This window comes from Elaeis guineensis, chromosome 10 (genome assembly GCF_000442705.2).
Source record: "Elaeis guineensis isolate ETL-2024a chromosome 10, EG11, whole genome shotgun sequence".
NCBI lineage: Eukaryota > Viridiplantae > Streptophyta > Magnoliopsida > Arecales > Arecaceae > Elaeis > Elaeis guineensis.
In genome coordinates this window covers 83055878-83081752 of record NC_026002.2, presented here as the reverse complement: position 1 = coordinate 83081752, position 25875 = coordinate 83055878, and the positions used below count along the sequence as shown (strand labels likewise).

At 36.6% G+C, this 25875-nt stretch overlaps 2 protein-coding genes across 3 annotated transcripts in view; both read right to left on the bottom strand.

The window, feature by feature from the left end:
- Positions 1-949: 949 nt before the first annotated feature.
- LOC105035694 (sulfoquinovosyl transferase SQD2) lies at positions 950-16806 on the bottom strand. The gene is made up of 11 exons (XM_010911343.4): positions 16276-16806; positions 15679-15745; positions 15360-15430; positions 15078-15195; positions 14923-14996; positions 13939-13994; positions 13766-13849; positions 13608-13695; positions 13411-13488; positions 2133-2189; positions 950-1593 (listed from the first exon to the last, which is right to left on the bottom strand). The coding sequence occupies exons 1-11, from the start codon at positions 16719-16721 to the stop codon at positions 1098-1100; spliced, it is 1635 nt and encodes a 544-aa protein (XP_010909645.1). The 5' UTR covers positions 16722-16806; the 3' UTR covers positions 950-1097.
- Positions 16807-18619: 1813 nt separating this feature from the next.
- LOC105035695 (uncharacterized) overlaps positions 18620-25875 on the bottom strand; it is an 11202-nt gene continuing 3946 nt past the window's right edge. The window contains exons 5-11 of one of the 2 annotated variants that reach the window (XM_010911344.4): positions 25614-25722; positions 24953-25013; positions 24794-24846; positions 22313-22405; positions 21242-21305; positions 20361-20468; positions 18620-19153 (exon numbers count right to left, since the gene is read on the bottom strand). In XM_010911344.4, coding sequence (XP_010909646.1) covers positions 18909-19153; positions 20361-20468; positions 21242-21305; positions 22313-22405; positions 24794-24846; positions 24953-25013; positions 25614-25722 — 733 coding nt within the window. In that variant the 3' untranslated portion in view covers positions 18620-18908. The remainder of the gene's footprint in view (positions 19154-20360; positions 20469-21241; positions 21306-22312; positions 22406-24793; positions 24847-24952; positions 25014-25613; positions 25723-25875) is intronic. The other variant, XM_010911345.4, reaches the window with a different exon arrangement.

The following is a 25875-nucleotide window of genomic DNA, read 5'->3' as shown; positions in this document are numbered from 1 at the left end:
AACTTTAAGCCCCACCATCATGTGATGTGCATGCATTCATTACAGCACCAGAGTCTGGAAGGAAAAGAGTAGTTTGGCATGATTGTCGAAATGGAAACTATGATATGAATGCATTAATTAATGCATTATGTAGGTGCTTTTCCGCTAATAAACATCGCTTCCATGTTCGTTGCAGCATTGGCGTGTATAAATGAAAAAATCAACCTTTCAACTTGAAAGTAGCTTGTTGCGTTCCATTTGATTGGTAGTTTGCTCTAACACCATGGGGTTCCATCACATGGTTAAACTGCTGATGATGCAAATGTAAGGGCAAGTGATCTGATATTTTGCAGTGCAGAGATTGATTTGTGGGAAAATCCGGCATGGTTTGTGCCTTCACATGCAAGCTTGTTTCTTTGCTTTTCACCCATAATGCTCCTCCGCATATGCAAAATTTTACTCGACAAAATCACTTCAAAACTTGTATCGGTATTTAGTACGAGACTTGGCTTATAACAATCTTGAAAACAGTTGTGATATCTTTTAAAGTATATATAAAGACATATGCTGAGAAAATGGCATATATTTTGATCAGAATCCAAGTTTTCTACCTATCTATAGACAAATTAAGTGACATCAACTCCTAAACATTGCAGAATTGGTTGATGCCTGAGGGTCTAGTGAGGAGACCGAGCAGGACAAGCGTTTCTGACGTGAAAATGTGTATTGCGTCATCATAGCCAAACCCTCACTGCATAACGAGCAACATTTTTCTCGTGCTTTAGAAAGTCAAAAAAGGAAAAAGATTGTTTTGATATAACTGATGCGATCAGTTTAAGTAATTTTTCCCCCATAGATCAAGTTTCTTGTCAACGCTTTGTAACTTAAGAAAGGGGATGTCGTGACCCCAATCCATGGCATCCTGATGTACAGCTCAAAGGCAAGAGCAAGACCAAGACCAGTGACACAATAACAACAAACAATTCCTTTATCATTGCATCATCTCCAACAAAGACTAGAGTTATGGCAATACACATAATAATGTACAAGAAACGAATCAACTGGCCAATCACCCACACTTTCTCAAACCTTTCAACTGCAATGTACACATTCTAACATCAACTATAATTGACTTGCGGCGACCGGAAAAATCTTCTGACCAACCACTGAATGGGTCTAAGCAGCTGCGCCCTCTTCTTCCGCCAGAACCAGATGGCTGCATTGTACTGCTCATTGCGTATCTTCCGGGTGGCTGCTTTCCAGTCATACTTCTCCATCTCTTCCCGTGCAGCCCGACCCATCGCCTCTCTAAATTCCTTGCAAGACAGTAGGCGTTCAATCTTGTTCACACAGTCATCAAGGTCTCCAGGGGTAAATAGGAAGCTGGTTTTGCCCTCCTGATCTTCTGGTATAATGTCTGGTATTCCACCTGCTCGAGCTGCCACCACAGGAATCCCAGATGACATGGCCTCCAGCACGACAAGCCCAAGGGTCTCAGATTCTGAAGGCATCACAAAAATATCACCACTGGCATACGCCTGTGAAAGCTCCTCGCCTTGCAGCATTCCTGTGAACACCACGGGCATGCCTGAGAACATCTTTTCCAGTTCAGCCCTGTCTAGACAGCAAGAGACCATGTTAGCTACCAATACAAACTCAATTTCACAAGATGGCATTCCCCTACGCAAGACTGGAACGCCAGATCCAGGTACCCCATATGATTTTCTTCATTCCGTGTGTGCAAGATATTGGTTTAGGTTTAATCATCGAATACATTAGTCACAACTGAATGGATGCCGAGAAATCTTTTCCATATTTTCACTATGACAATTGAAAGGTGCCAATAAGGCATGGCAGAAATCACTTCCATTACTAATTTTCTCAAACATGGCATGCCTAAAACTATCTTTAAGCTTATTCATTGACTTCAGAAGGATGATTCATCATTCCATTGCCAAAATAATGTAAAATATCATGATGATGATAAAGATCTAGACATGCAAGGGCTTCAAGAATAAGAGTATGTGGTTCTTTCTTTTTAAGCATTTGAAATTCGTATAAAATCCAGTAGTAGCACTGAAAACCATGACATCCTACATTCTGAAAAACAAAAATGAAGTTGCAAGAAGTCAAGAACTGCAGCAATCTATTACCTGTATGGTCCATCTCCAATAAAGGCAATTCTTGCTCCTGGCAGCCTATCCATAACTCTGCTCAAGTACACATTACAGATGAGTTATAACCTTCATTGTGGATGCGGAAGAGAAAAACAACCTAAACAAGGAAAATTTATCAAAAAAGGTATTCTCTGAAATGTACCCAAGCATGGAGAAACGAAAAGACAGCGGCGTACCGATAGAGTTTTATGTGTAAATTTTAAGCACGCTTAGGTGGACTTGACTTTGATACCACCTCATCTTTTCAGACAGACATAAATAAGAGCAGGTATCCTTTGCGTCCAGTTAGTAACATATCACCAGTCACCAGATTTGTTGCTCATTGAATTCATTTTGATGATTACAAAGTATTTGATTGGATTACTAATAATTTTGGCTTGGAAAAAGATTTATTGTATTTCAAAAGTAAAATCGTAATTTTACCAAATTCTGATTCGGAAGCCTCAAGAGCAAGAGCAGAAGATTTGTAATCTATTAGAGGCAATTTCAATATTTTTGGATGTGTATTTTGAAAGAAAAATCATGTTTATAAATTTGAGTCGACTCCATGAGTCGACTCATGGCAAAAGGAGCTGAATGGCATGCTGAATTCTTTAGCTGGCACACCCAATTGAGTCAACCTCTGTTGCTGTGCAAGCCAAAGATACAGAACTGTCAATTTCTGTTCTGCGTCACATGAGTCGACCCCATGAGTTGACCCCTGTGCATGAGTCGACCCCTGTGACGGAAAAATTCCGCAACGGCTAGTTTTTAGCTTGTTTTGGCTGCATTTAATGCCCATTTAATGTGCTCCAACGGGGCTCTATTTCAGTCCAGATTACTCTCCACCATTATTTGAAGTTATAAAAGGCACTCAAAAGAATGAATCAAAATAGGTTTTGAAATGATTTTTCAAGCATTCATTTCAACCCTAAGCAAGAGTCCTCTTAAAAGTTCAAGAAGCTTTTATTTTAAGTTCACCAACCCCTCAAGAGCTCATTCAAGTCTTCAACCATCTTGAAAAAAATCAGAAAAACTTCGTTCTTATTGTGTGAAGTGTATTTAAAGCTTTATTTGCTCATTAAAGGAGCTATATCTGTATTTCTGTGTGATTAACTGCTATACTCTATTTTGAGTTGATATTTTGTTTTGAAAAAATTCCAAAATGTGAAAAGATTGATCCGAACCTTGAATCGAATTGTATTGGGTTGGCTTGTACCGGAGAAACAAGTGTTCTAGCTTGGAATAGCTAGAGTCAGAAGTTCCGACGTTGTATTCGGATTGAATACGGTTTAGTGGATTTGAATTCCTAAGTAGGAGCTTGAGGAGTGGACGTAGGTGCAAGGTTGGCACCGAACCACTATAAATCTTCTTGTTTGTGTTGTGCTTACTTACTCTCCTTTTAAATTTCTTATCTTCTTGCATTCTTGCATCCAGCTTCTACACCTTGCATAAATTTCACTCTTCACATTTATCCTGCTTATTGTTATAAAATCCTTATAGTTGTAAATTAACTTTAAATTTTTAGAAACCCAATTCACCCCCCCTCTTGGGTTGCATAGCTGGACAACAAGTGATATCAGAACACGGTGCTCTGGCCCTACTTTGATTTAACCATAAAGAGCTAAAGATCTATAGTAACTCAAGTTGGCACTTCATTAGCTGAGGGGCAGTCCACAAACCGACCTCCACTTTTCAATGGATCAAATTATACCTATTGGAAAGCTCGGATGAAAATCTTTATTCAAGCACTTAACTATGATATGTGGAGTATCATAGTAAATGGACCACACACACCCACTAAAATAATTGATGGTGTGGAATCAACCAAATCCGAAAAAGAATGGGATGAGGTTGATAAAAAAATGGCTCAACTAAATGCTAAAGCCATGAATGTTTTGTATTGTGCTCTAGATGTTAATGAATTTAATCGTATTTCAACATGCATGTCAGCTAAGGAAATATGGGATAGATTAGAAGTAACTCATGAAGGAACTAATCAAGTGAAGGAATCAAAAATCAACATGCTTGTGCATAAATATAAACTTTTTAAAATGGAGCATGATGAATCAATAACTGAGATGTTTACTCATTTTACTGATATTATTAATGGTCTAAAAAGTCTTGGTAAGTCTTATTCTAACAGTGATCTCGTAAGAAAGATTCTTAGGTCTTTATCAAGGACTTGGGAGGCCAAAGTGACCGCAATCCAAGAAGCCAAAGATCTGAATATCTTACCCTTGGAGGAGCTTCTAGGATCACTAATGACTTACGAGCTAAGCATAAAACAACACCAAGAAGAAAATATCAAAAAGAAAAGGATAATCGCCCTCAAATCCACTGCTCAACCTAATGAAGAATCCGATGATACAGAAAATGAAGAGCAGGATAAAAAAATGACCCTCATTACTAGAAGGTTTAAGAAGTTCTTGAAGAAAAGAAGATAAGGAATGAGAAAGAGGCCACCTACAAAAAGGGAACATAGAAAAGAGAAGGATAAGAAGCAACCTCTTATTTGTTATGAATGCAAGAAATCGGGACACTTTAAGTCTGAATGCCCACAACTGAAGAAAGATCCCAAGAAGTACAAGAAGAAGGCTATGATGGCTACATGGAGCGAAAGTGATGAGTCAAGTTTCGAAGAAGAAGACTCAAATGAACAAACCAACTTGTGCCTTATGGCACATGAAAATGAGATAAATACTGAAACTCCTATTGACTTTACCTTTGAAGAACTTCGTGAAGCATTTTATGACCTAATTGATGAACTAAAGAAGCTAGGGGTAAAGAACAAAGAATTAAAATCAAAGAATCAATCTTTCCTAAAAGAAAATGAGAGTATTTCAAATGAAAAATCAATCATGTCTCAAAAAAATCTGAACTTAAAAAATGAGATTGCCAAGTTAAAACCAATGGTTGAAAAGTTCACTTTAAGTTCAAATAAACTTCACATGATACTTGACAATCAAAAGGCCATTTATGATAAAGCCGGTCTTGGATATAACCCTTTAAAGAAACAAAAATTTCTGAAAAACATCTTTGTAAACTCATCATATAACAAATTTTCAAATATAACTTGCTTTAAATGTGGTAAAGTAGGACACAAATCCTATTCATGTTTTTCCAACAAATCTGAAAATTCCAATGTAAAGAAAATATGAGTTTCAAAAGGAACCATTATGACTAACCAAAAAGGATCCAAAAAAACTTGAGTACCTAAAGTCATAACTTAATTCTTGTGTATAAGTGTGTCTTGCATCCCAAAGAGCAAACCGGAGATGGTATCTTAATAGTGGGTGCTCAAGACACATGACTAGTGATGAATCTCAATTCATCACACTTGATGCTAAAAATGGAGGGATGGTCACCTTTGGAGATAATAGCAAAGGAAAGATCATCGGTATAGGTAACATTGGTATCACTCCCTCCAAGTATATTAAAAATATTTTATTAGTAGATGGTTTAAAACATAATTTATTAAGCATCAGTCAATTTTGTGATAAAGGATACAAAGTCATTTTTGAATCTTTAGTTTGCATAGTAACTAGTCCTATTAATGAAGGCATTAAATTTGTTGGGCATAGACATGGTAATGTTTATATGGTAGATTTGAATGATCTTTCTAAAATAAACATGCAATGCCTAGTAGCCTTGAATGTGAAGATTAATGAGACTAGTTGGCTTTGGCATCGTAGACTTACACATATTAGCATGCATTCACTCTCAAAACTTATTAAAAAAGAATTGGTTATCGACTTATCCAAATTGAATTTTGAAAAGGATAGAATTTATGATGCATGCCAAATGGGTAAACAAACAAGAGTATTATTCAAATCTAAAAATATTGTTTCAACTTCTAGACCATTAGAACTATTGCACATGGATTTATTTGGACCCACTAGAACTACTAGTCTAGGTGGAAAACGATATGGTTTTGTGATTATTGATGATTTCTCTCATTTTACATGGGTCTTCTTCTTAGCACATAAGGATGAACTTTTCATATTTTCTCAAAATTTTATCGAAAAGTCACAAATGAAAAAGATTTTTCAATTCAAAATATTCGAAGTGATCATGGAACCGAATTTGAAAATCAAGATTTTAAAAAATTTTGTGATGAAAAAGGTATTGACCACAACTTTTCAGCACCTAGGACATCTCAACAAAATGGAATAGTAAAAAAAAAAATAGAACCTTTGAAAAAATGATCCGTACCATGCTATGTGAAAGCAACCTTCCAAGATATTTTTGGACGGAAGCAATTAACACGGCATGTTACATATTAAACCGTGTTTTAATTAGATCAATTTTAAAGAAAATCCCTTATGAGCTTTGGAAAGAAAGAAAACCAAACATTGCATATTTTTATGTTTTTAGTTGTCGATGTTTTGTTTTGAACAATGGTAAACAAAGACTAGAAAAATTTGATGCTAAATCTGATGAAGCGATTTTTTTTGGTTACTCCTCTTCTAGCAAAACTTTTAGAGTTTCCAACAAAAGAACTTTAATAGTAGAGAAGTCAATACATGTTGTTTTTGATGAAACTAACGATCTTCCTTCAAAGAAGAATGAAGGTATTGATGATGCAGATCCTCTTATAGAAGGGATGAAGGAGATCACTCTAAAAGACTCAACCATTCAAGATGATGAAGAACATGAAGACAAACAGGATGCGGAAGGTGAAGAACAACAAGAACAACCTCTAGGTACAAATGATCTACCTAAAAAATGAAGGTATGATCACAATCATCCCAAGGAACTAATCATTGGTGATCCTACACATGGTGTAAGAACTCGCTCTTCACTTAAAGATGCATTCAATCATTTTGCCTTTGTCTCTCATCTTGAACCTAAACCATAGATGAAGCTGAAAAAGATTATAATTGGATAAATGCAATGCAAGAAGAACTTAATCAAATTGAAAGAAATAATGTATGGACTTTAGTTTCAAGACCTAAAAATTATTCAATAATTAGCACAAAATGGGTATACAGGAATAAATTGGATGAACATGGAAATGTGATAAGAAATAAAGCGAGATTAGTTGCAAAAAGTTATAATCAAGAAGAAAAAATTGATTTCTAATGCATATACTTACTTTATAAATTTTAAGTTATTCCAAATGAATGTCAAAAGTATTTTTCTAAATGGATATATTGCTGAAGAAGTTTATGTAGAACAACTCTAGATTTTGAAAATCATACTTTTCCTAATCATATTTTTAAAGTAAACAAAGCATTATATAGTTTGAAACAAGCATCTAAGGCTTGGTATGAAAGGCTAAGCAAATTTCTGCTTAATAATGATTTTTTAAAAAGAAATGTAGACACAACCATTTTCATTAAAAGAAATCAAAATGATATATTAGTTATACAAATACAAATATATGTTGATGACATTGTTTTTGGGTCTACTAATGAAACTCTTTGTCAAGATTTTGCTAAACTTATGAAGGGAGAGTTCGAGATGAGCATGATGGAAGAACTTACATTCTTCCTCGAACTTCAAATCAAACAAATAAAGAAAGGAATCTCCATCACCCAAAGCAAGTACACAAGAGAACTACTCAAAAGATTTGGAATGGAGAACTCCAAAGCAATTGGTACACCCATGAGCCCATCATGTAAGCTTGACAAGAATGAAGGAAGTAAAAATGTAGACTTAAAATTTTATAGAGGCATGATTGGTTCTCTATTGTATTTAACTGCTAGTAGACCAGATATTATGTTTAGTATTTATCTTTGTACTCGCTTTCAATCAAATCCAAAAGAATCACACTTAAATGCAGTTAAAAGAATCCTTAGATATTTAAATAATACACAAACTCTAGGACTATGGTATTCTAAAGACTCATCAATTGACTTAATAAGATATTCAGATGCCGATTTTGCTGGATGTAGATTAGATAGAAAAAGTACTAGTGGAACTTGCCAATTTCTTGGAGTTAACTTAATCTCTTGGTTTAGCAAGAAGCAAAACTCGATAGCACTGTCTACGGCCGAGGCCGAATACATTGCAGCCGGAAGTTGTTGTGCCCAAATCTTGTGGATTAAGCAACAACTTGAAGACTTTGGTATCAAACTCAATGAAACTCTCATAAGATGTGATAACACCAGTGCTATAAATCTAACTAAAAATTCAATTCAACATTTTAGATCAAAACATATTAAAATTAGACATCATTTCATAAAAAAATATGTCCAAAATAACGATATAATTCTTGATTATGTTTGTACTGAAAAACAATTGGCTGACATCTTTATCAAGGCCTTAAATGAAGATAGATTTTATGAAAATAGGAGAGAACTAGGAATCCTTGATCCATCAGCTTAAGTATCTCTCTGATTTCAAATTCTTAATGCCAAAAATTCATTGAACCAAATCTATTGAGCTCAATTCTCATTTTTCTTAAGAGCTCAAAAGCTCAAAACTATCATTCACATGATCAATATTTGGGTAAACATCCTTCTCTTAGAGTTCCAAATTTTTTCGAAATTGTCCCATTATTCTTTTGAATTTTTCTGTGCCATGAGTCGACCCCCAGGGTCGACCCTAGGATAATCTTGCAATTTTGTCAAAATCCTTCGAGTGCTCTCTTCTTATTGGGAATTTTTCCTTGAGCCGACTCAGCCCTTCGTCTTCTTCCTCCCACCGAACCAAAAGCTCTCCATCTCCTCCCTCAAACTAAAGATTTCTCTCAAATATCTCCTCCCATCGATTTTCACTCCTCAAATCATCCATTAAGGAACCAACTTTCTCTCCTCTCCCTTCCTCATTTGGGGCGGTTCGAGCTTGCCCTAGAATCATCCCCTCTTCTCCAAACCGGTGATTTAACTCCTCAAATCCTTGCATTTTTCCTTTCAAAATCCTTTCCTCTCTATCTCAAATTTAGTCTCTTAAGCTCCTTTCAAGTCTCTCTTGACCTAATGGCTCCCAAAATGAAGCTACCGCAAAGAAGAAAATCTGTTCGCAGGTTGGAAGAGAGTGTGCGCAGAAAGAGATTAGCAGCCGAACCCTCTCCTGCTCCAATCTCTGCTCCAGGTCCTGCTTCAGCTTCCACTCAATCCCCAATCAGCCCAAGCAAGGTACCTCTCTCTGACCGGAAAGTGGAACCCGAAAAAAATATTAATTTTAAGTTTTTTGAAAAAGAAGGATTCACTATTGGATCGAAGATTAAGTATCAAGGATGAAAATTTTACTGCTCTTTAAAGAAAAATACTTATGTCGATCTAGTCAGAGAATTTTACTTAAATTTGAGCTATAGCAATGGAACAGTGAAATCTACAGTAAAAGATATTGATGTTATTCTTGATCCAGTACATTTGGGACAGATACTGCATTTGCCTTGTGAAGGCTATACCAATATGGAGCTCCCTATTAAAGAAGAAGAAATTAATGTTATCTTAGGGAGAACCTATACTGGAAGTCTAAATAAATTGGAAGCAAAAATTTTTTCTGTTGAGATGAGGCTGTTACATCACTTGATAATCAAACTGTCCCTAAGAGTGGTAGACACGACCTTATATCTAGTAGGGACATTTGCATTATATACCTTGTGATCACCCAAATCCCCCTGAACCTTCCAGCATTGATGTTTGAGGCCATAAGAAAAATTCTGAACAAGTCCAAAGCTCACTTGCCTTTTGGTATGGCACTCACCTTAGTTTTTAGAATGTTCGAAATCAATTTTGAGGGGAAGGCAGTTGCTAGACTATCTCATTCTGACACCATCAACCGCCACACACTGCATCGCATAGATTTCTCTAAGACTGATGGCGGTTGGACAAAAGGGTGTTGAGGAAAGAGCGAAAGATAGAGCAGAGGAGGAGAGACCATCTTCACCTCTTTGTGATCATAGAGCATCCCCAGATATTCAATTTATATCTGATCACGAGACTGGTCCTTCAGAGTCTGTGAGGAGGCATGCTTCAGTTCCACAGTCAGAGAGCAAGGCACATCCTTCAGAATTCAGACTAGCAGATGATCAGATTGAGATGATGTCCCAGCGTGTTGCCTCCATTCTATCTCAGCAGTTTGCCACTTCAGTCTTTGCACAGAGATCGACATCCCAAGATGACTCAAACTCGACTCTGATCCCTCACATTTCTACTATTTTCCAGATGCTCACTGCTCAGTCGGTACGTATTGAGCAGCTTGAGGGATATATTTTGAGATTGACAGGCAGAGTATTAGATTTGCAGGGACAAGTATTAACTTTAGCCCATCCCCAGCCGCATGAGGTATCACAGAGGTCTCAGACCTAACTGCAGAGGCGGCAAGACTTCGAGTCTTAGAGTGGTTTTGACTTCTTAAGGAGAGAGATCAGAAGCTCCAGTGAGAATGTTTCTACTCAGTTCAGTGCCCTAATGCAGTTTGTATCGAGAGCCTTGGATCTTTTGGACACCATCAGACTTTCTCTTATAGCACAGTCCGTAGCTTCTCAGGCTCCAGGATCCTCTCATCCCTCTACTTGTGCTGGTACCTCTATCCGTGGCCGAGGCAGACATGGTCGAGGTCGTGCTCATGGACTTGATCCTACATCTCCTCACCCTATCTCTGATTCTTCAGATTCTGATCCCTCTAGCCATGACATCTATTAGATCTAGATTAATTTGTCTCCTATATCTAGGATCTATCTTATGGGCCTTGTATTTGTTGGCTAATTAACTCTTGGATAGTTTCTATCCATGACTTTTGTATTTTGAGTTGACTCATGTGTATTGGGACACCTTTTGTATTCAGTCACTTTTGAATATATATATATATATATATATATATATGTGTGTGTGTGTGTGCGCGCGCGCGCTTTGACTTTCAATGAATGTCTATGAATGTGATCAAATTGAATTGTTTTAATTATGAGATATGAAAAATAACTCATATTAGTACTGAGAAATACTATGAATTATAATATCTTCTAGATGAGCAAGTTGATATATCCTTTATGTTTGCTATCTTGAGGGAGAGTAGAGAAATAAGCAATCAAAGAAGGGGGCTAAAGAAATAAAATATGGTATCAAAAAAGGGGAGTAAAGAAAATATATCCTTTTTGTCATCTTTTTTTTCTTTTCTCTATCCTTAAAATCCCTTAAGATCTTAATTGATGCTATCAAAAAGGGGGAGTAAAGAAAATATATCCTTTTTGTCATCTTTCTTTTCTTTTCTCTATCCTTAAAATCCCTTGAGATCTTAATTGATGCTATCAAAAAGGGAGAATAAAAAAAATTTGTCCTTTCAAGATCCCTTAAAAGGAGTAGAGAATCTTAATTGATGCTATCAAAAAGAGGGAGTAAAAAAAATTTATCCTTTCAAGATCCCTTAAAAGAGTAGAGAATCTTAATTGATGCTGTCAAAAAGGGAGAGTAGAGAATCAAAATCGAATTTGAGCAATAAGCAATAAAGAAATTAGTAATAAGCAAAATTGTTAAGCAAATGTGTCAAAAAATCAAAATCGTCAGCACTTTTTTTATCTAATTTTCAAAGCAAATGAACTTATAAGTAAATTTCAAATTGATCTTCAAACTGTTTATGATGCATTTCGTTCAAATACTTGGCTATGATATTGAAGTGATGCATCTTCATAAATTTGAAATTCATGTTCAATGCTTTATATATGCTTTTGCTCAAGTGTTTTGTCATTATCAAAAAAGGAGAGATTGTTGCTCCTTGAATTAATTTTGATGATTACAAAGCATTTGAGGGGGTTACTAATGATTTTGACTTGAAAAAAGATTTATTATATTTCAGGGGCAAAATCATAATTTTATCAAGTTCTGGTTCGGAAGTCTCAAGAGCAAGAGTAGAAGATTTGTAATCTATTGGAGGCAATTTTAATATTTTTGGATGTGTATTTTGAAAGAAAATTATGTTTATAAATTTGAGTCGACTCATGGCAAAAGGGGCTGAACGACACGCTGAATTCTTTAGCTGGCACACCCAATTGAGTCGACCCCATGAGTTGACTCCTGTGCATGAGTCGACCTCTGTTGCTGTGCAAGCCAAAGATATAGAACTGTCAATTTCTGTTCTGCGCCACATGAGTCGACCCCATGAGTCGACCCCTGTGTATGAGTCGACCTCTGCGACGGAAAAACTCCACAACGACTAATTTTTAGCTCGTTTTGGCTGCATTTAATGCCCATTTAATAAGCTCCAACGGCTCTATTTCAGTCCAGATTACTCTCCACCATTATTCGAAGTTATAAAAGATACTCAAAGGAGGGAATCAAAATAAGTTTTGAAAAGGTTCTTCAAGCATTCATTTCAACCCTAAGCAAGAGCCCTTTTAAAAGTTCAAGAAGCTTTTATTTCAAGTTTACCAACCCCTCAAGAGCTCATTCAAGTCTTCAACCACTTTGAGGAAAATCAGAAGAGCTTCGTTTTTATTGTGTAAAGTGTATTTAAAGCTTTATTTGCTCATTAAAGGAGTTATATCTGTATTTTTGTGTGATTAACTGCTATACTCTATTTTGAGTTGATATTTTATTTTGAAAGGATTCCAAAACGTAGAAAGATTGATCCAAACCTTGAATCGGATTGTATTGAGTTGGTTTGTACCCGAGAAACAAGTGTTCTAGTTTGGAATAGCTAGAGTCGGAGATTCCGACGTTGTATTCGGGTTGAATACGGTTTAGTGGATTTGAATTCCAAGTAGGAGCTTGGGGAGTGGACGTAGGTGCAAGATTGGCACCGAACCACTATAAATCTTCTTGTTTGTGTTGTGCTTACTTGCTCTCCTTTTAAATTTTCTTATCTTCTTGCATTCTTGCATCCAGCTTCTATACCTTGCATAAATTTCACTCTCCACATTTATCCTGCTTATTATTATAAAATTCTCATAGTTGTAAATTAACTTTAAATTTTTAAAAACCTAATTCACCCCCCTCCTCTTGGGTTGCATAGCTGGGCAACAAAATTCCTATCTTCTAGTCTTTTTCTTTTATTTATTTATTTTAAGAATCAATTTTGAATCATCCTGGTATCAGTTAGCACTTGCTAGCACAAGAGTCCACAAAAAAGAGGCTAAACAGGCTGATAACTACTCATCAGTCAACTCACCATTTTTGTTAAATGAATAAATTGATTCAAAGTGCAAATGAATTGATCAGAAAATACTCCTCCACCCGGTCATGGTATGGTAAAACTATACCATGCTTACCATGTCAGAAGTAGGGGGAGGGGAAGGAAAAACAAAATGATGAAATAGCAACAAATCAAAAATGCTTTCCTCCTCCTATGATAAAGTAAAGCTGGAGGATTCATAAAAGGAACTCACCTTTTGAGAAAATCCAAACTTTTTTCAACTCCTAAGCGTCCAACATGAATTATCAATGGCTTTTCAGGTTCACCATTACTGAAACAAGAGAAACAAAGATCATAAGACAAAACCCAAGCAGAGTTTTGTACCTGTGCACTTATTTAACTGTGTGCATGCATGGTGGAAACTTTCAGAACCCCAAGTAGGCTAGGTACCTTAGCCTTATGCGCATTTCATGGCTGCGGTGACGAGGGTGGAAACTTTCAGAATCAACACCTTTGTTCCAAAGGCGTATCTTGTGAGCTGCAGAACATGAAAACCATTAGCTACAAGAGGAAGAAATAGTACTCTGCCACAAAATCAATCTGCTGACCTGCTGTCACACGAGCAGCTTGAAGATCCCTGCCAATAGCAGCTGAAGGTACTAATGTAAGATCAGCAGCTCTGTGAAGGAACTCTGAAATGGGATAACAAGAGAATTAGTAGCGACTTACATGAACAAATGAATCATTGCAACAAGAAACAGGAGAAAAAAGGCTGGCTTACTTATAATCAACCACATAGGCTTCACCAACCAGCTGAACGTGTACCTGGGAATGTATCTGCAGAACAGAAATACAATTAAGTCTGCTACACATGATGTTAAATATCCAAGAATTTTCTACATAGCTAACATGCTAGCAAAATATTAAAATACATTTAGGCGAAAGACAAGGAATATTTGTGTCTGGGTGGCTGCAGCCACCTCAACATATGAATTTTTTTCCTTTGTGGATTTGAATAGAATGGGTAAGTTATGCCTGGTTCAATAAAAATCACATCAGCTTTAGATAAAATAAGGAATTTATGAAACAGAAAGATACTGATTCAATTCCCTTTTGCTATGGTGAAGGGAAATGATGGTCACAATAAAGGTGATAGATAAGATTGAAAAAATAGGAGAAATGGATGCAGGTTGACTATTAAGTTTCGGGCAAATATAATTTAATAAAGCATGTACTGATGGAAAGAATTAAGACATCATGGAATATACGCATATCCTTAGGCTTATCTGAGTAGTTGTTGCTGCTATCTGGATCTAGTTGTTCTTTTCTTTGTTATAATTGATGCATCCTATGTCTGATACTATCCCACTATGTATTGATACTTATTCATAAAAATCCTTTTCTGCTTAATGCAGTAAATTCTCAACTATAAATGGAACAAAATTTGTTTATAGTATGACTATCTGCTACATGTCAGATGCACCTTCCCAGATAATAATGAAATAGTTGTATGAACCCCAAAAACATGTGCGTGCAAACATAGACAAACTATACATTGATGACCATGCATCCTTCTCAAGCTCAACTTGTTATGATCATACCAGCCATGAATTGTGCTATCAAGGTAAATCATTTCTTCCAATTTTAGTGGTAAATTGCTAACATGGATTCAACAACCCACATTACTAAAAGAATTTTGATGTCACTACCAATGACGACATATAGAGGTGTTAATTGCATAAGTTTAGAGGAGAATTCAACTCACATTGGAACATGGGTGTGATATGACATCACTATTGGGACACAAAGCAACTTAGCAATTATAAGAGCACCAAATACCTGAAATGTAAAAGCAATTATGAAGTTATAAGGCGGAAAGAGCTCCTCACGTATGGCCATGTTTTTCTTGGTTAAAATTACCATGACTCCAGGTGAAGATGCGTGAATTATGTCCGGCTTGAACTTTGCCACCTCTGATATTATTCTGGGGCTAAGTGCCAGAGAAAGCGGAACCTTTTGATACCATGGGCAGGGAAAACTGGAAAGGAAAGTTAAGAACAATTACCAGAAGCAGAAGACAAATTAAGCCAACCATAACAGTTGAAGTTGAAAGGGAAAAAAAAAAATTGCCACCAAGAAGAGATAATCTAGAACAAGATAGTACGGCATTTTGTTGAATTAAACAGTCTAAATTTTGACTACCTCCACGAACCGATCAGTTTTGCTCCATGGAACTCCTGAGGCACCCCTTCATGGGTAGTCACAACGATGACCTGAACAAGGCAGCAACAAGGATATTGTTGCAAATTTAATTTTTTTAATTCTAAACAAGCATGAAAGTTCCTACTTTATCCAAGCATCTAATTTTTCCTCTACTTTATTCATCTTCAAACAGACTAGTGTAACAGCTAGGTCTCAGTGACGCTGTTTGTGTAGATATTTAAGGTAATTCAGAAAATACATCTGACTTAAAAAGATCCAATAATACTAATACAAAGTTCGTTGTATAAAGTTAATATACCTCATCTCCCATTTCACGCAAGTATTTGATGAAATTCTGAAACCGGTTCTTATATCCAGAAACATAGCTGCCAAAAGAAAACAAGAGCAATTTAGGTCCTGAAAGAGTGGAATTGAATAAAGAAGAAAACTGTGATTAGTTACTTAGAAAATCGGTGGGCAAAAAATACTTGAAAATACATATATAATTTCATGCAAAGTCCGATATTGGAGTAGGCATACAGATCAAGATGTGATTGGCAAAGTCGGATAAAATCATAAATTCTTGGCCCGGGCAGCTTTGGCAGGAGACGGACCCACATTAAACTAATTAAATCAGTCTGGTTACTGGTATGTAGCTTAAGCTCGTGCGATGAGGGATCGGTATGATTCTACTGCGACGTTAATAAGAACTTTTCAAGCAAGATCATCAATGGAAGACATCCAGATTCATCCGCAAAAGAATCGCAGCCAAATCATCATCTAATGCATGATAGCAATCGATAGGGCAGCATATTTCCAGCACAGCAGCAGGCATCAAGCATCAAGCAGCGTTTTATTTAAAGAATCAAAAAGCAAAAGAAAAAGAAAAAAAAACATCAAAGAAAGAGGTACGGACGCGAAGGGAGAGGGCTCGACGAAAAGAGCAATGCGGCGAGGCTTGGAGTTGGCCTCGGCAGCCTCCAACAGCGGCGGCGCTTCCTCGACCTCCTCGTCCTTTATCTCTTCTATCACCATCCTCCTCCCCGACGCCGCCGCCAAGACCACCGCACTCCTCCGCTTCTTTTGGCGTACGGAGAGACGCCGCACTTCTCTCGAGAAGCAGGGGCTTCTCGCAACCCAAGACAGAGAACAAGAAGAACAAGGGAGAAGAGGAGGAGGAGAAGTGGGAGAGAGGGGGACGGAAGAAAGATTTATAGACATGTCGTGGGGGCGCTGGGCGCGATTGCTTGGGGAGTATTCTAAAAGACTGGAGTTGCGGGAGGGAATCCGAGGCTTTCCAGTTGGTGCTCTTCGAAGTATATTCCCGCGGGGGACGGAATAACGATGCGATGCTGGGAGCATATGCCGCCCGCCACCCCTGGCAGCTCCCGAATCTTTTCTTTTCCTCCACTCTCCTCGCCTTGGCTGCTGCTTCTTTCTTTTATCTTTTCATTTATAACAAAATACACATCCCTAAATTTAAAATCGATATCAGATTGCTCGATTTTACCTTGTAGGACAAACCGGCCCAACCTTACCACCAAAAACCGCACAATATCTTCCATTACACTAAATTTGAGAAACGAACCAGACCACTCATGCCATGTAACCAACTAGAGTCATATCAAAAATTTTAAGTAAAAAAGGATGAGGCACAGAGTACTCTCCATAGACATATGTACATAGACAATATTGCAGTTTCAGCAAGAGATCCAACAAGAGAATAATGCATCAGTCACGCAATATTATGATAAAAAAAAGGGGAATAAAAAGCCTGCATAAAAAACATACTTTTAATACCAACAAAGTGCGAATATTTTACCATGATATAGCAAAGAAAATCCTTTTCTCATCAAGTTTGAAAATCCATTAGTCTATGTTTTCGTAAGCTTAACTTGCACGGTTTAAACATTGAGATGCTAAGAACAATATAGCATATACCATGCAGGTTGTTGACCTTATGAAGTTTATCTCTCCGTCCAAACATCAAGTCCGCAACAATTGTTAACATATGAAAATGCACTTATGCTCAAACATGCCATATAAGTGGAACCATCATCAGTATTTTTAGTTGTGCCACTTTATATATATATATATATATATATAGTCTGTGGAACCAAACTCTATCGAATATTCTGGACCGCAGAGCGTGCACGCGTTGCGTGCGACAGCAGACCGCATCTGATTTCCAATGGTTATCAAACGTTGAAGTTGAGGGTAACCCGACAGCTGCTAACCGATACTCTCGGACCTTTCTCCTCTTGTTGTAGCTACTAGCCTACTACATGTTGTAGCCCAAGAAATAATAGCAGGGTTATGTAAGTGACTGGCATTTAACATTAAAACCAGCTCGAATGGGTGATATATTATGGTCAAACACATCACAAATACGAACACAGAAGGAACGAACTTTGATGAGACTAACAGCCATCGTTCGGAAGCAGAATATAGGGACATTTAGATGGGACCCAAAGCGCTCAACCCCTTTGGCGCTTTCCGGCTCGACTGCCGGAGAAACGGATTCCACCTAGGAGGCCCTAAAGTTGCAATCCCACCTCATAAGTGACGCTGCTGCGAGCTTTCCTTTGGGGAGATTCTTTATTAACCCCAGACCGAAATGCCCCAAAGCATATATATATATATATATATATATATATATATATATATATATATATATATATATATACACGTTTGTCAAGTCAGCAAAAAAAAAAAAATCAAAAAAATGCCACAACGAATGAAACCAAAAGGGAACCTATTTCTTGTGGATTTTATTCACGCTAGATTTGTTTAAATAATCCGACTTACCTAAAAAGGAAAAAATCCTACTCCGAACGCGATTCACCAAGAACTCTCTCCTTCAAGAAGTTCTCGCCATGGTGAGGGCATTGAGGACTCTATTAAATTCGTCATCTCCACATCACGCAGGTCTTGTTAACTCTTGCACTTAACCATGCCCATAAAGCTCCTGCTTAACCAGTACAGCTGTCAAAGCATCCACATAAAAATTGAAACATTGAATCACAGGCTGCTTCTCTTTTTATCACATACTAATATATATTCCTCCTGGATCGGGTGAATTACCATTACTTTTCAATAGCTTCACATCTTACTAACGTTGCTCCTGTCCCTTGAGTTCAAACTTCAAATACAGCAGGACAGCCAAAGACGGAGCTATCAGCCACCCGGAAGAGCGGGACTCGTCCCTCCTTCCATGCCTTCCTGTGCATAAAATGAGCAGGATTCTTTTCCCAGTCGAATATAGAAAGATTGATAATTTGATGAAGAGATGGTCCTTAGAACATACACCCGGGGCTGTATGTATCTAGAGAAACACTTATCGTACAACCATGCGGTTACAGACAGTTGATTCAAATTATACCAATACTTTCTCATGGTCAAAATTTCAAAAGTACGATATACCGCTCCAGGTAATTGCAGTTTCATTTTGGGGCCACAAATGCCCATCGGCCCTTTTACATATCCATGCGACCTCCAAAGAAAGAAGAAACAGAGAATCCATCTCTCTCTCGTGGAAAGGAAAATCCATCAGGAATTAAGAGAGAGCTTGTCCATTTCTAGAATCCCACGACTAGAGGCTTTCTTCAGTTCCAACGCTGTTTTATAAGGAGGCGCAATTGGGGGCTGTACCGGATCCAAGCTCTGGTAACGGCCTCCCTCAGCAGAACTTGGGAGTGGGTATGAACGGTCAGAGTCGTAGCCGCTGAGGTCCCCACAAGCCAAAAAAGGAATATAAACCTTGTTTGGCCCCTCCAACCACCCACTATGGCAATCTGTCAAGAAGATATGACCATCAAAACGGTATCAAACTTCTATATACGAGGCTATCGTATCAAAGGCCATGTAAAGAGCAACAAGAAATAACAAACCTTCATCCATAATTTTATTGATTTTTTATTTTTATTTTTATTTTATTTTATTTTTTGAGAAATTAGGCCAGACTGTAGAGCTAGAAAACAACAGACCTTCCCAAGGTAATATTAACCAGAAGACAATTCAGATCATGAATGTCTACACAGTTAGCAAGTTTGAATCTGCTGTCAGGAGCCAAGCCAGATAATCTCCTTATGGGAAAAGGGGGTGGGTGGGGTCAACATATGTACGGTCAGTCTTAGATGTTGCCAAAATCACCACAGTAAACAGTAGGCATCGCTTTCCATCATTATACAGTGTCAATGTTATGCTTTACACATATAACGAAAAAAAGGGAGCATGGATACTTCAAATCACATACCTTTTGGTTATGTATCTAGTACTTGTGTGAAGTATTCTATTTTTCAAAATTGATAAATAAAACGATCGGGATACTTCTTGGATTTGAATAAGGGTTGTAATTTATGATAATAAATAGCATTTTAGCAAGAATACTTTGTTACGGTGTTGGAGAATTCATTAATTAAGAATTTTTTTATTAAACTTGCAAGATAATTAGTTAGGACTTAGGAATAGGAATCCATGTAATAACGAATGCATTTGAACTATTTCAAGAGAGGTGCACTCAAATGGTCACTTTGATGCACAGCCTGTCCTTAACAGGGAGGCAACAATTGATTCCATCACAAGTGGGAGGTCTTATGAAGACAATACAAACAATAGTCTGTTTCAATCCTTATCCCAAGGACATAATTGCACATCCACGTGCCCAAATTGGTGTAGCCTACTTACCCTGCTTTATTTCTCCAACTCCTCTTGCACTTCCTCTCTACCACCTAAACAATCAAATCCACTGCATGACATGTTTCTTTATGAAGTGTCAGATTCTTAAAATATTATTATATGCCCATGCCCCTTGCCAAGTCTTTTTATTGAAAATCTACAATCTCCACTGGATATCTAATTCACATTAGCCCTTTTCTAGCACTAAGTCAACAATCAATATATATTTTACCATTACTACAGAAACAAAAGAACCATCATAATTTAAACCTGTTAAGTTGAAATCGGTGCTGAAAAAGGTAAAAGGTGTATGATAGGTTTTACCTAAATTGTCAGCCCCGGAAGGACTGCCCACCTTTTCCAGAAGGTGATATAAATCTCTCTCATTAAATCCTTCAGGAGGTGAATAATTCTCACAAACTGCAAATGCCTCTGTATGCATAAGCAGAAGTAATTGAGCAGTCTCAAACCATCAGGACAACAATGCATGTTTTCAAGGAAAGCAAATAGAATACATAAAAAGTGCCATATCTGAGACTGCACAGTATATCAATTGAAACATTTGATGGCTTTATGCTTGAAAAACCACTTGTATGGAGTATGTGCTTGTGTGCATGATGGTGTGTTTGCACAGCAAACATGCACATGCCATTGCAAAGGTGCATAAATAAATATGAAGAATTTCCAACATCTGGTTGTTGCATTGAATTGCAAGAGCATTGCAGGTTACTAAATATATGCTTGTTGATATTCTTCCTATTGCATCTGATTGAGAAGCATCAGCATGTTTAAGCAAACTGAATTAGTTGCATCAAAGAGCTAAAACATGCGTATGCATAAAAAATTGAGCTTTTTGCTGACATGTGCAGTTCATTGGCAATTGTTTGAAGACATGCATGCATCCACATGTGCAACCAAAGCATAAACACATGCGCTCCAATGCATCTCATTAACCCTTTCAGATTATATTCACAAGTACAGAAACATCTACTTGTATGTCATCTTGAATAAGTGGATGTATATACTAGTACGGAAGGTGCATGATATTTTCTATGCTGTGCTTTGGTTCAGAGATGCATGACAAATAGCACAATCAGCTATTTGAGCATCTTCCAAATTTATGTATATAATCAACATAGTCTTGCAATAGCATGACCTGCTGCTGCATAAAGACCCAAAAATGCACAAAGAATTGTTGGCCTCACCAATACTGGAGTTGCGGCTGCTTTTTGGTTTTGCAAATGTAACATGAGAGAAGAATAGCTTCAGCTGTGTAGAAGAAAGAACAAGGTTCCAATGAATTCAAAGTGAGAAACTAAGATAAAAGAAAAGAAACAAAGATAAAAAAACTATCCACACAGTCATACAGAAAAGTTACGACACAACCTTAGGGGAATGGCAAAAATGAATCATATCAAATATTCCATAGTATGGATCTCTATTTAAATAAGCAATAGCCACATCACCTTCCTTCAGTCCTCATTAAACCATAACATTATCTTCTCTCGATTGAATAGACTAATCATGAAACCCGACTTGACAATCATATAAATGGTATAATGCAATTCATTTGTATTATACACATCAATTCACTGCCGAAAATAACCTAATATCCTTGGATTTGATACAATGATTATGTAGTCATACAGGAGACAAAATTCAAAGTTAGCATTGGTCAAAAGTGCTACAAGTAATAAAATATGTAAAGTTAGCAATTTGTACAGAACATCTCACAGCTGTCAAACCCTGAGTTAGAAGGCAAAATGAACAGAATTATTTTGTCACAAACATAGGCTAGAGAGAGGCAAAAGGTCAGATGGTCCATACACTTAAGCTAGTCAAAGGCCCAGGCTTATCCAAGTGAGATGGGCAAGTTACTCCATTAGGGAACTTGCCAAAAGGGACCTGCATAAATATTTATCCTTGTTGTGAATCTATATCATCTTCAGTCATATTCTTGCCAACAACCAGAGCTTAGGCCTTTTATTATGTCTGCCCTCATATGGTTTTCCTACAAACTGATGTGGGGAACTCGACATGGCTTGCAGCCAGTCCTTGCCTTTTCCCTTTACTTTATTATCCTTTTTTTTTAATAGTTCTGATTCTAAATTTGCTTTTATGCTGAAGTTGAGAATTGTTTAACGATACACCATAAAACAAGATAGAAACAGATAGTGGAGACAAATAGAAATTTGAAGAACAACTCATATTTGTACTCTTTCATCTTCCTTTTTCTGTGTTGTTATTGCAATGTCATAACAAGACAAGAGTCTTACTTGGCAATAGAGGAGACTTGTGTCTTTACCCCGAAAAATCTTTGCAATAAATTTTCCACCCACTCGAAGCACATGAGTGACAATTGTTAATGCCTAGATGCAAGATGACGAATCAGAAGTTAGCAACTAAGAAAGCAAGTATATAGCCTCTATAAGAAAGCTATGTTAGGGCTCTGTAGTATAAAAGGATATAGATGACATGAGCAAGACCAATGTAGGATTAATATATATATATATATATATATATATATATATCAGGCAGATAAAGAGAAAAGTTCGGCATTCCATGTCAACATTATCATATTCAGAATTCTGAATTTACAGCAAGATAATTTTATAGAAACATGCAACAATAAATCAAAATATATGCAGTATGTCACACAATAACCGATAATCCAAATGATGATACCATAGAGAAACTCATTGAAGTAAAGCTGTATGTGCTTTCTGCTCCAACCAGCATAAACTAGATCGTAATACCAAAAACAAAGCATCAAGACATAAGAATTGATTAATCACAAGTTCTTCAGAAAGAACATAATATAACAAACCCAGTTTGACCGCTTCCAGCATGCACCCCCATTCTAGCTTTAAAGTTGTAATGGCATGAAAATTACTTTAATAGCCATGGGAGCAAATTCATCAGGTAAAATGTTAAAAAATTAAGATACATTATTTATAGTAAACTGAGAAAATAAGGAAAGAGAAGGATTAGAAACACCATAGCAAAGTCAACTAGGATTTCTTTCTAGATTTTCAAAATCAAGATTCTACAAGAAATACCCATTTAAAAAAATTTTAAAAACTTCAAACTGGAACAGTACATGGCTCATAATTCCATCTTTCTCATATATGTTGTCCACACAATTTTCTAAATCACCTACCACTGTATTAGATTATTACTTAGAAGTAATCACCTTGAATCTCCTACCTCTCGTAGCCCTCCAACAAAAGAAGTTTCACCTTAAAATGAAGCACGTCCAACACAAATGGAGGGTGCAACCTACACTATGCCAAAGAGGTGATTCAGAAAAGGCCCTTTGGAGGAGCTGGATACCTCTTGGACCATATGCTCTGTGGAAAAAGATTTCCTCCAAATGTTACTTGCTACGCATTTTTCCCTTTTTTAATGATTATGACTAACATTGCTACCCACAATTTGGTAAATCTCCAAAAGAATTTGCACGCAGAAGTCATTATCATATGTCCTTAGAGAGCCATCTTTGCAATTGTCGATAAGAAAGATTATTTTTGAAAGAGATTGCCTCAACGAGAAATTAGATCTATTTATGATGATAGCACCAAAAATTTCACCTTCATCGCCTCAATGAGAAATTAGATCTAATTATGGTGATAGCTCCAAAAATTTCATCTTCTCATTCTCTTCATGATGTACATGAAAGATCTTCATCTTACATTGCTACTCTATTGAAAGGTCATTTCCACATCAGCTTTGCATATTACTTTGCTCTCCAATTCTTTTAATCACACAACATATTTATCAGCAATGAGCTTCCCCTACATACATTTGTTCTCCTTTCAGCAAAAGAAGGGAATCCTTCACGATGTTTTTGAATCTATTTACCAACCTCATCCCACAACTTTGTATAGACTTGCAATGAGGCTAATCAGCATAAGATTTTGACCTCCTATGCTCCATCCTTTTTTAATACTTTTATCCACCCACCCTTCTTACGAAATTCCAGTACTACCTCTATAATCAACTAATTATGGTGCCTTTAATCTTGTGTAAGAACAAAGTTGAAGCAATATATTCTGATGGTTCATCCTGAAAACATAGTCCAACCACCTTCCACTGAAATGCAAGGTGGTTGCAACAATATTCGTTATATGGTCTCAACAAATAATCCATTCATCTTTGAAAAACTTCAGAGGCATTTTTTAACACAAAAGGTATTATGTGCAGTTAGAGATTTAGATTCTTCCCGTAATTCGATTCGCCAGAATCCTGATTTGAAAAACCTCACTCATTTTTTTTCATATATGAATTATTTACTGGCTATAAAATATCATTCAAGAACAGCAGTTATCAATTACAAGGTTATAATTGAATACAATTCATGCCTTTCCCCTTTTTTGCTCACAATGGTTTCTTATTATAAAGGCGAGGCTAGATGAGGGCTTGTTGATTTTCTAATTAGTTTCAATTACTCTAATTTCTTTCCTTAAACCATAATGGTTTTTCTACAAATATTTCTTTAAGCCTCAAGCCTAATGTCTTTTAATGAAATTTGGTGGTAGTGGTGAATAGGAATGAAAAGTTTACCAATAACCATTCTTCAAAGGTTGCAGGTGATCATATATAATCTCTTTGGTTAAGAGGATTGGTTATAAGAGGGATTTCTCTTAGTTTTTTCAAATTAATGGCTGCATGCATTCATACGTACATACAAATTATGTTACAATCATTAAATATGTAAAAAAAAACCAGAACAACAAAAATACAGCACTGACACTTACCGCCAAAATAAGTTGTGATTGAACAAATTCATCCATATCATGAAGTCCAGTAACTGCAATCAATTGATATCAAATTTAAGGAACATGTTTATGAAACCGATAACTGCAATAAGAAAAACTAATGTAATAACCAAAATGTGTACTATCCTCTTTTCTTACCATCGGGAGCGCCATCACAAACAACTAAGTCTGCTTTGCAACCATCAAAATGTTTGATAACCTAATGAGTCAGTCGAGTCCAGTTAAATGATTGCCCCAATGTAACTAAGCAAGATTTAATAATATTGCAAATATATTGGATGCCAAGCAGAAGTCAGCTTGTAGAGAAGAAAGTTCAAGGGTACCATAGAGGGGGGCTACCTAAATAATGATGGAATCATGATCAAAGATAAACCTACAAACCCAACACAATAAATGGAGAAAAGAAAAGAAGAAATAATGCTCATAAAGATAGTTGTAAAATTTAAAAAAGTAGAGCTAATGGCATAATAAAACTTGGAAGTGGAAAAGGAAACAAAAGAAAAAAAAAGGATGATGGTCATTAACAAAATTACCAATGTCATGTCCATTTTTTATACACATTTGGTTAAGATTAGAACAAATAGATTCAGATATGTTACAAGACAATCATTCTCAGCCACCAAAAGACCTTTACCAACCGCATATAAATCAATTGTACAAACCCCTGGTCACCAATAAATATAAATATGCCATGTTATTAGTAAACTCCAAATGATCTCACACCAAAATTCCAATGGAAGTTGAAGATTGGTTAGTTGAATTCAGTCAAATATAAATTAAAGAGCCAAATATAATTTACCACTTCAGCAGTCCTGGCATTAGTGATATCCCCCTGTACTTGAATAACACCATCTATTGGAGCCATGGGTTGCAAGTCAATTGCAACAATAAGCGGAAGATCGCCATCCCTATAAAAATATTAAAAAATGGAAGAAGCTATGAGAAAAATATAATGGATTTCATTCAATTGCAAATTTATATTTGTGTTCACTTTAAAATCTAAGTTATTAAGGAAAGGTGCAGGAGTGTATTGACCATATTTAAAAATTTCAAACTTTAAT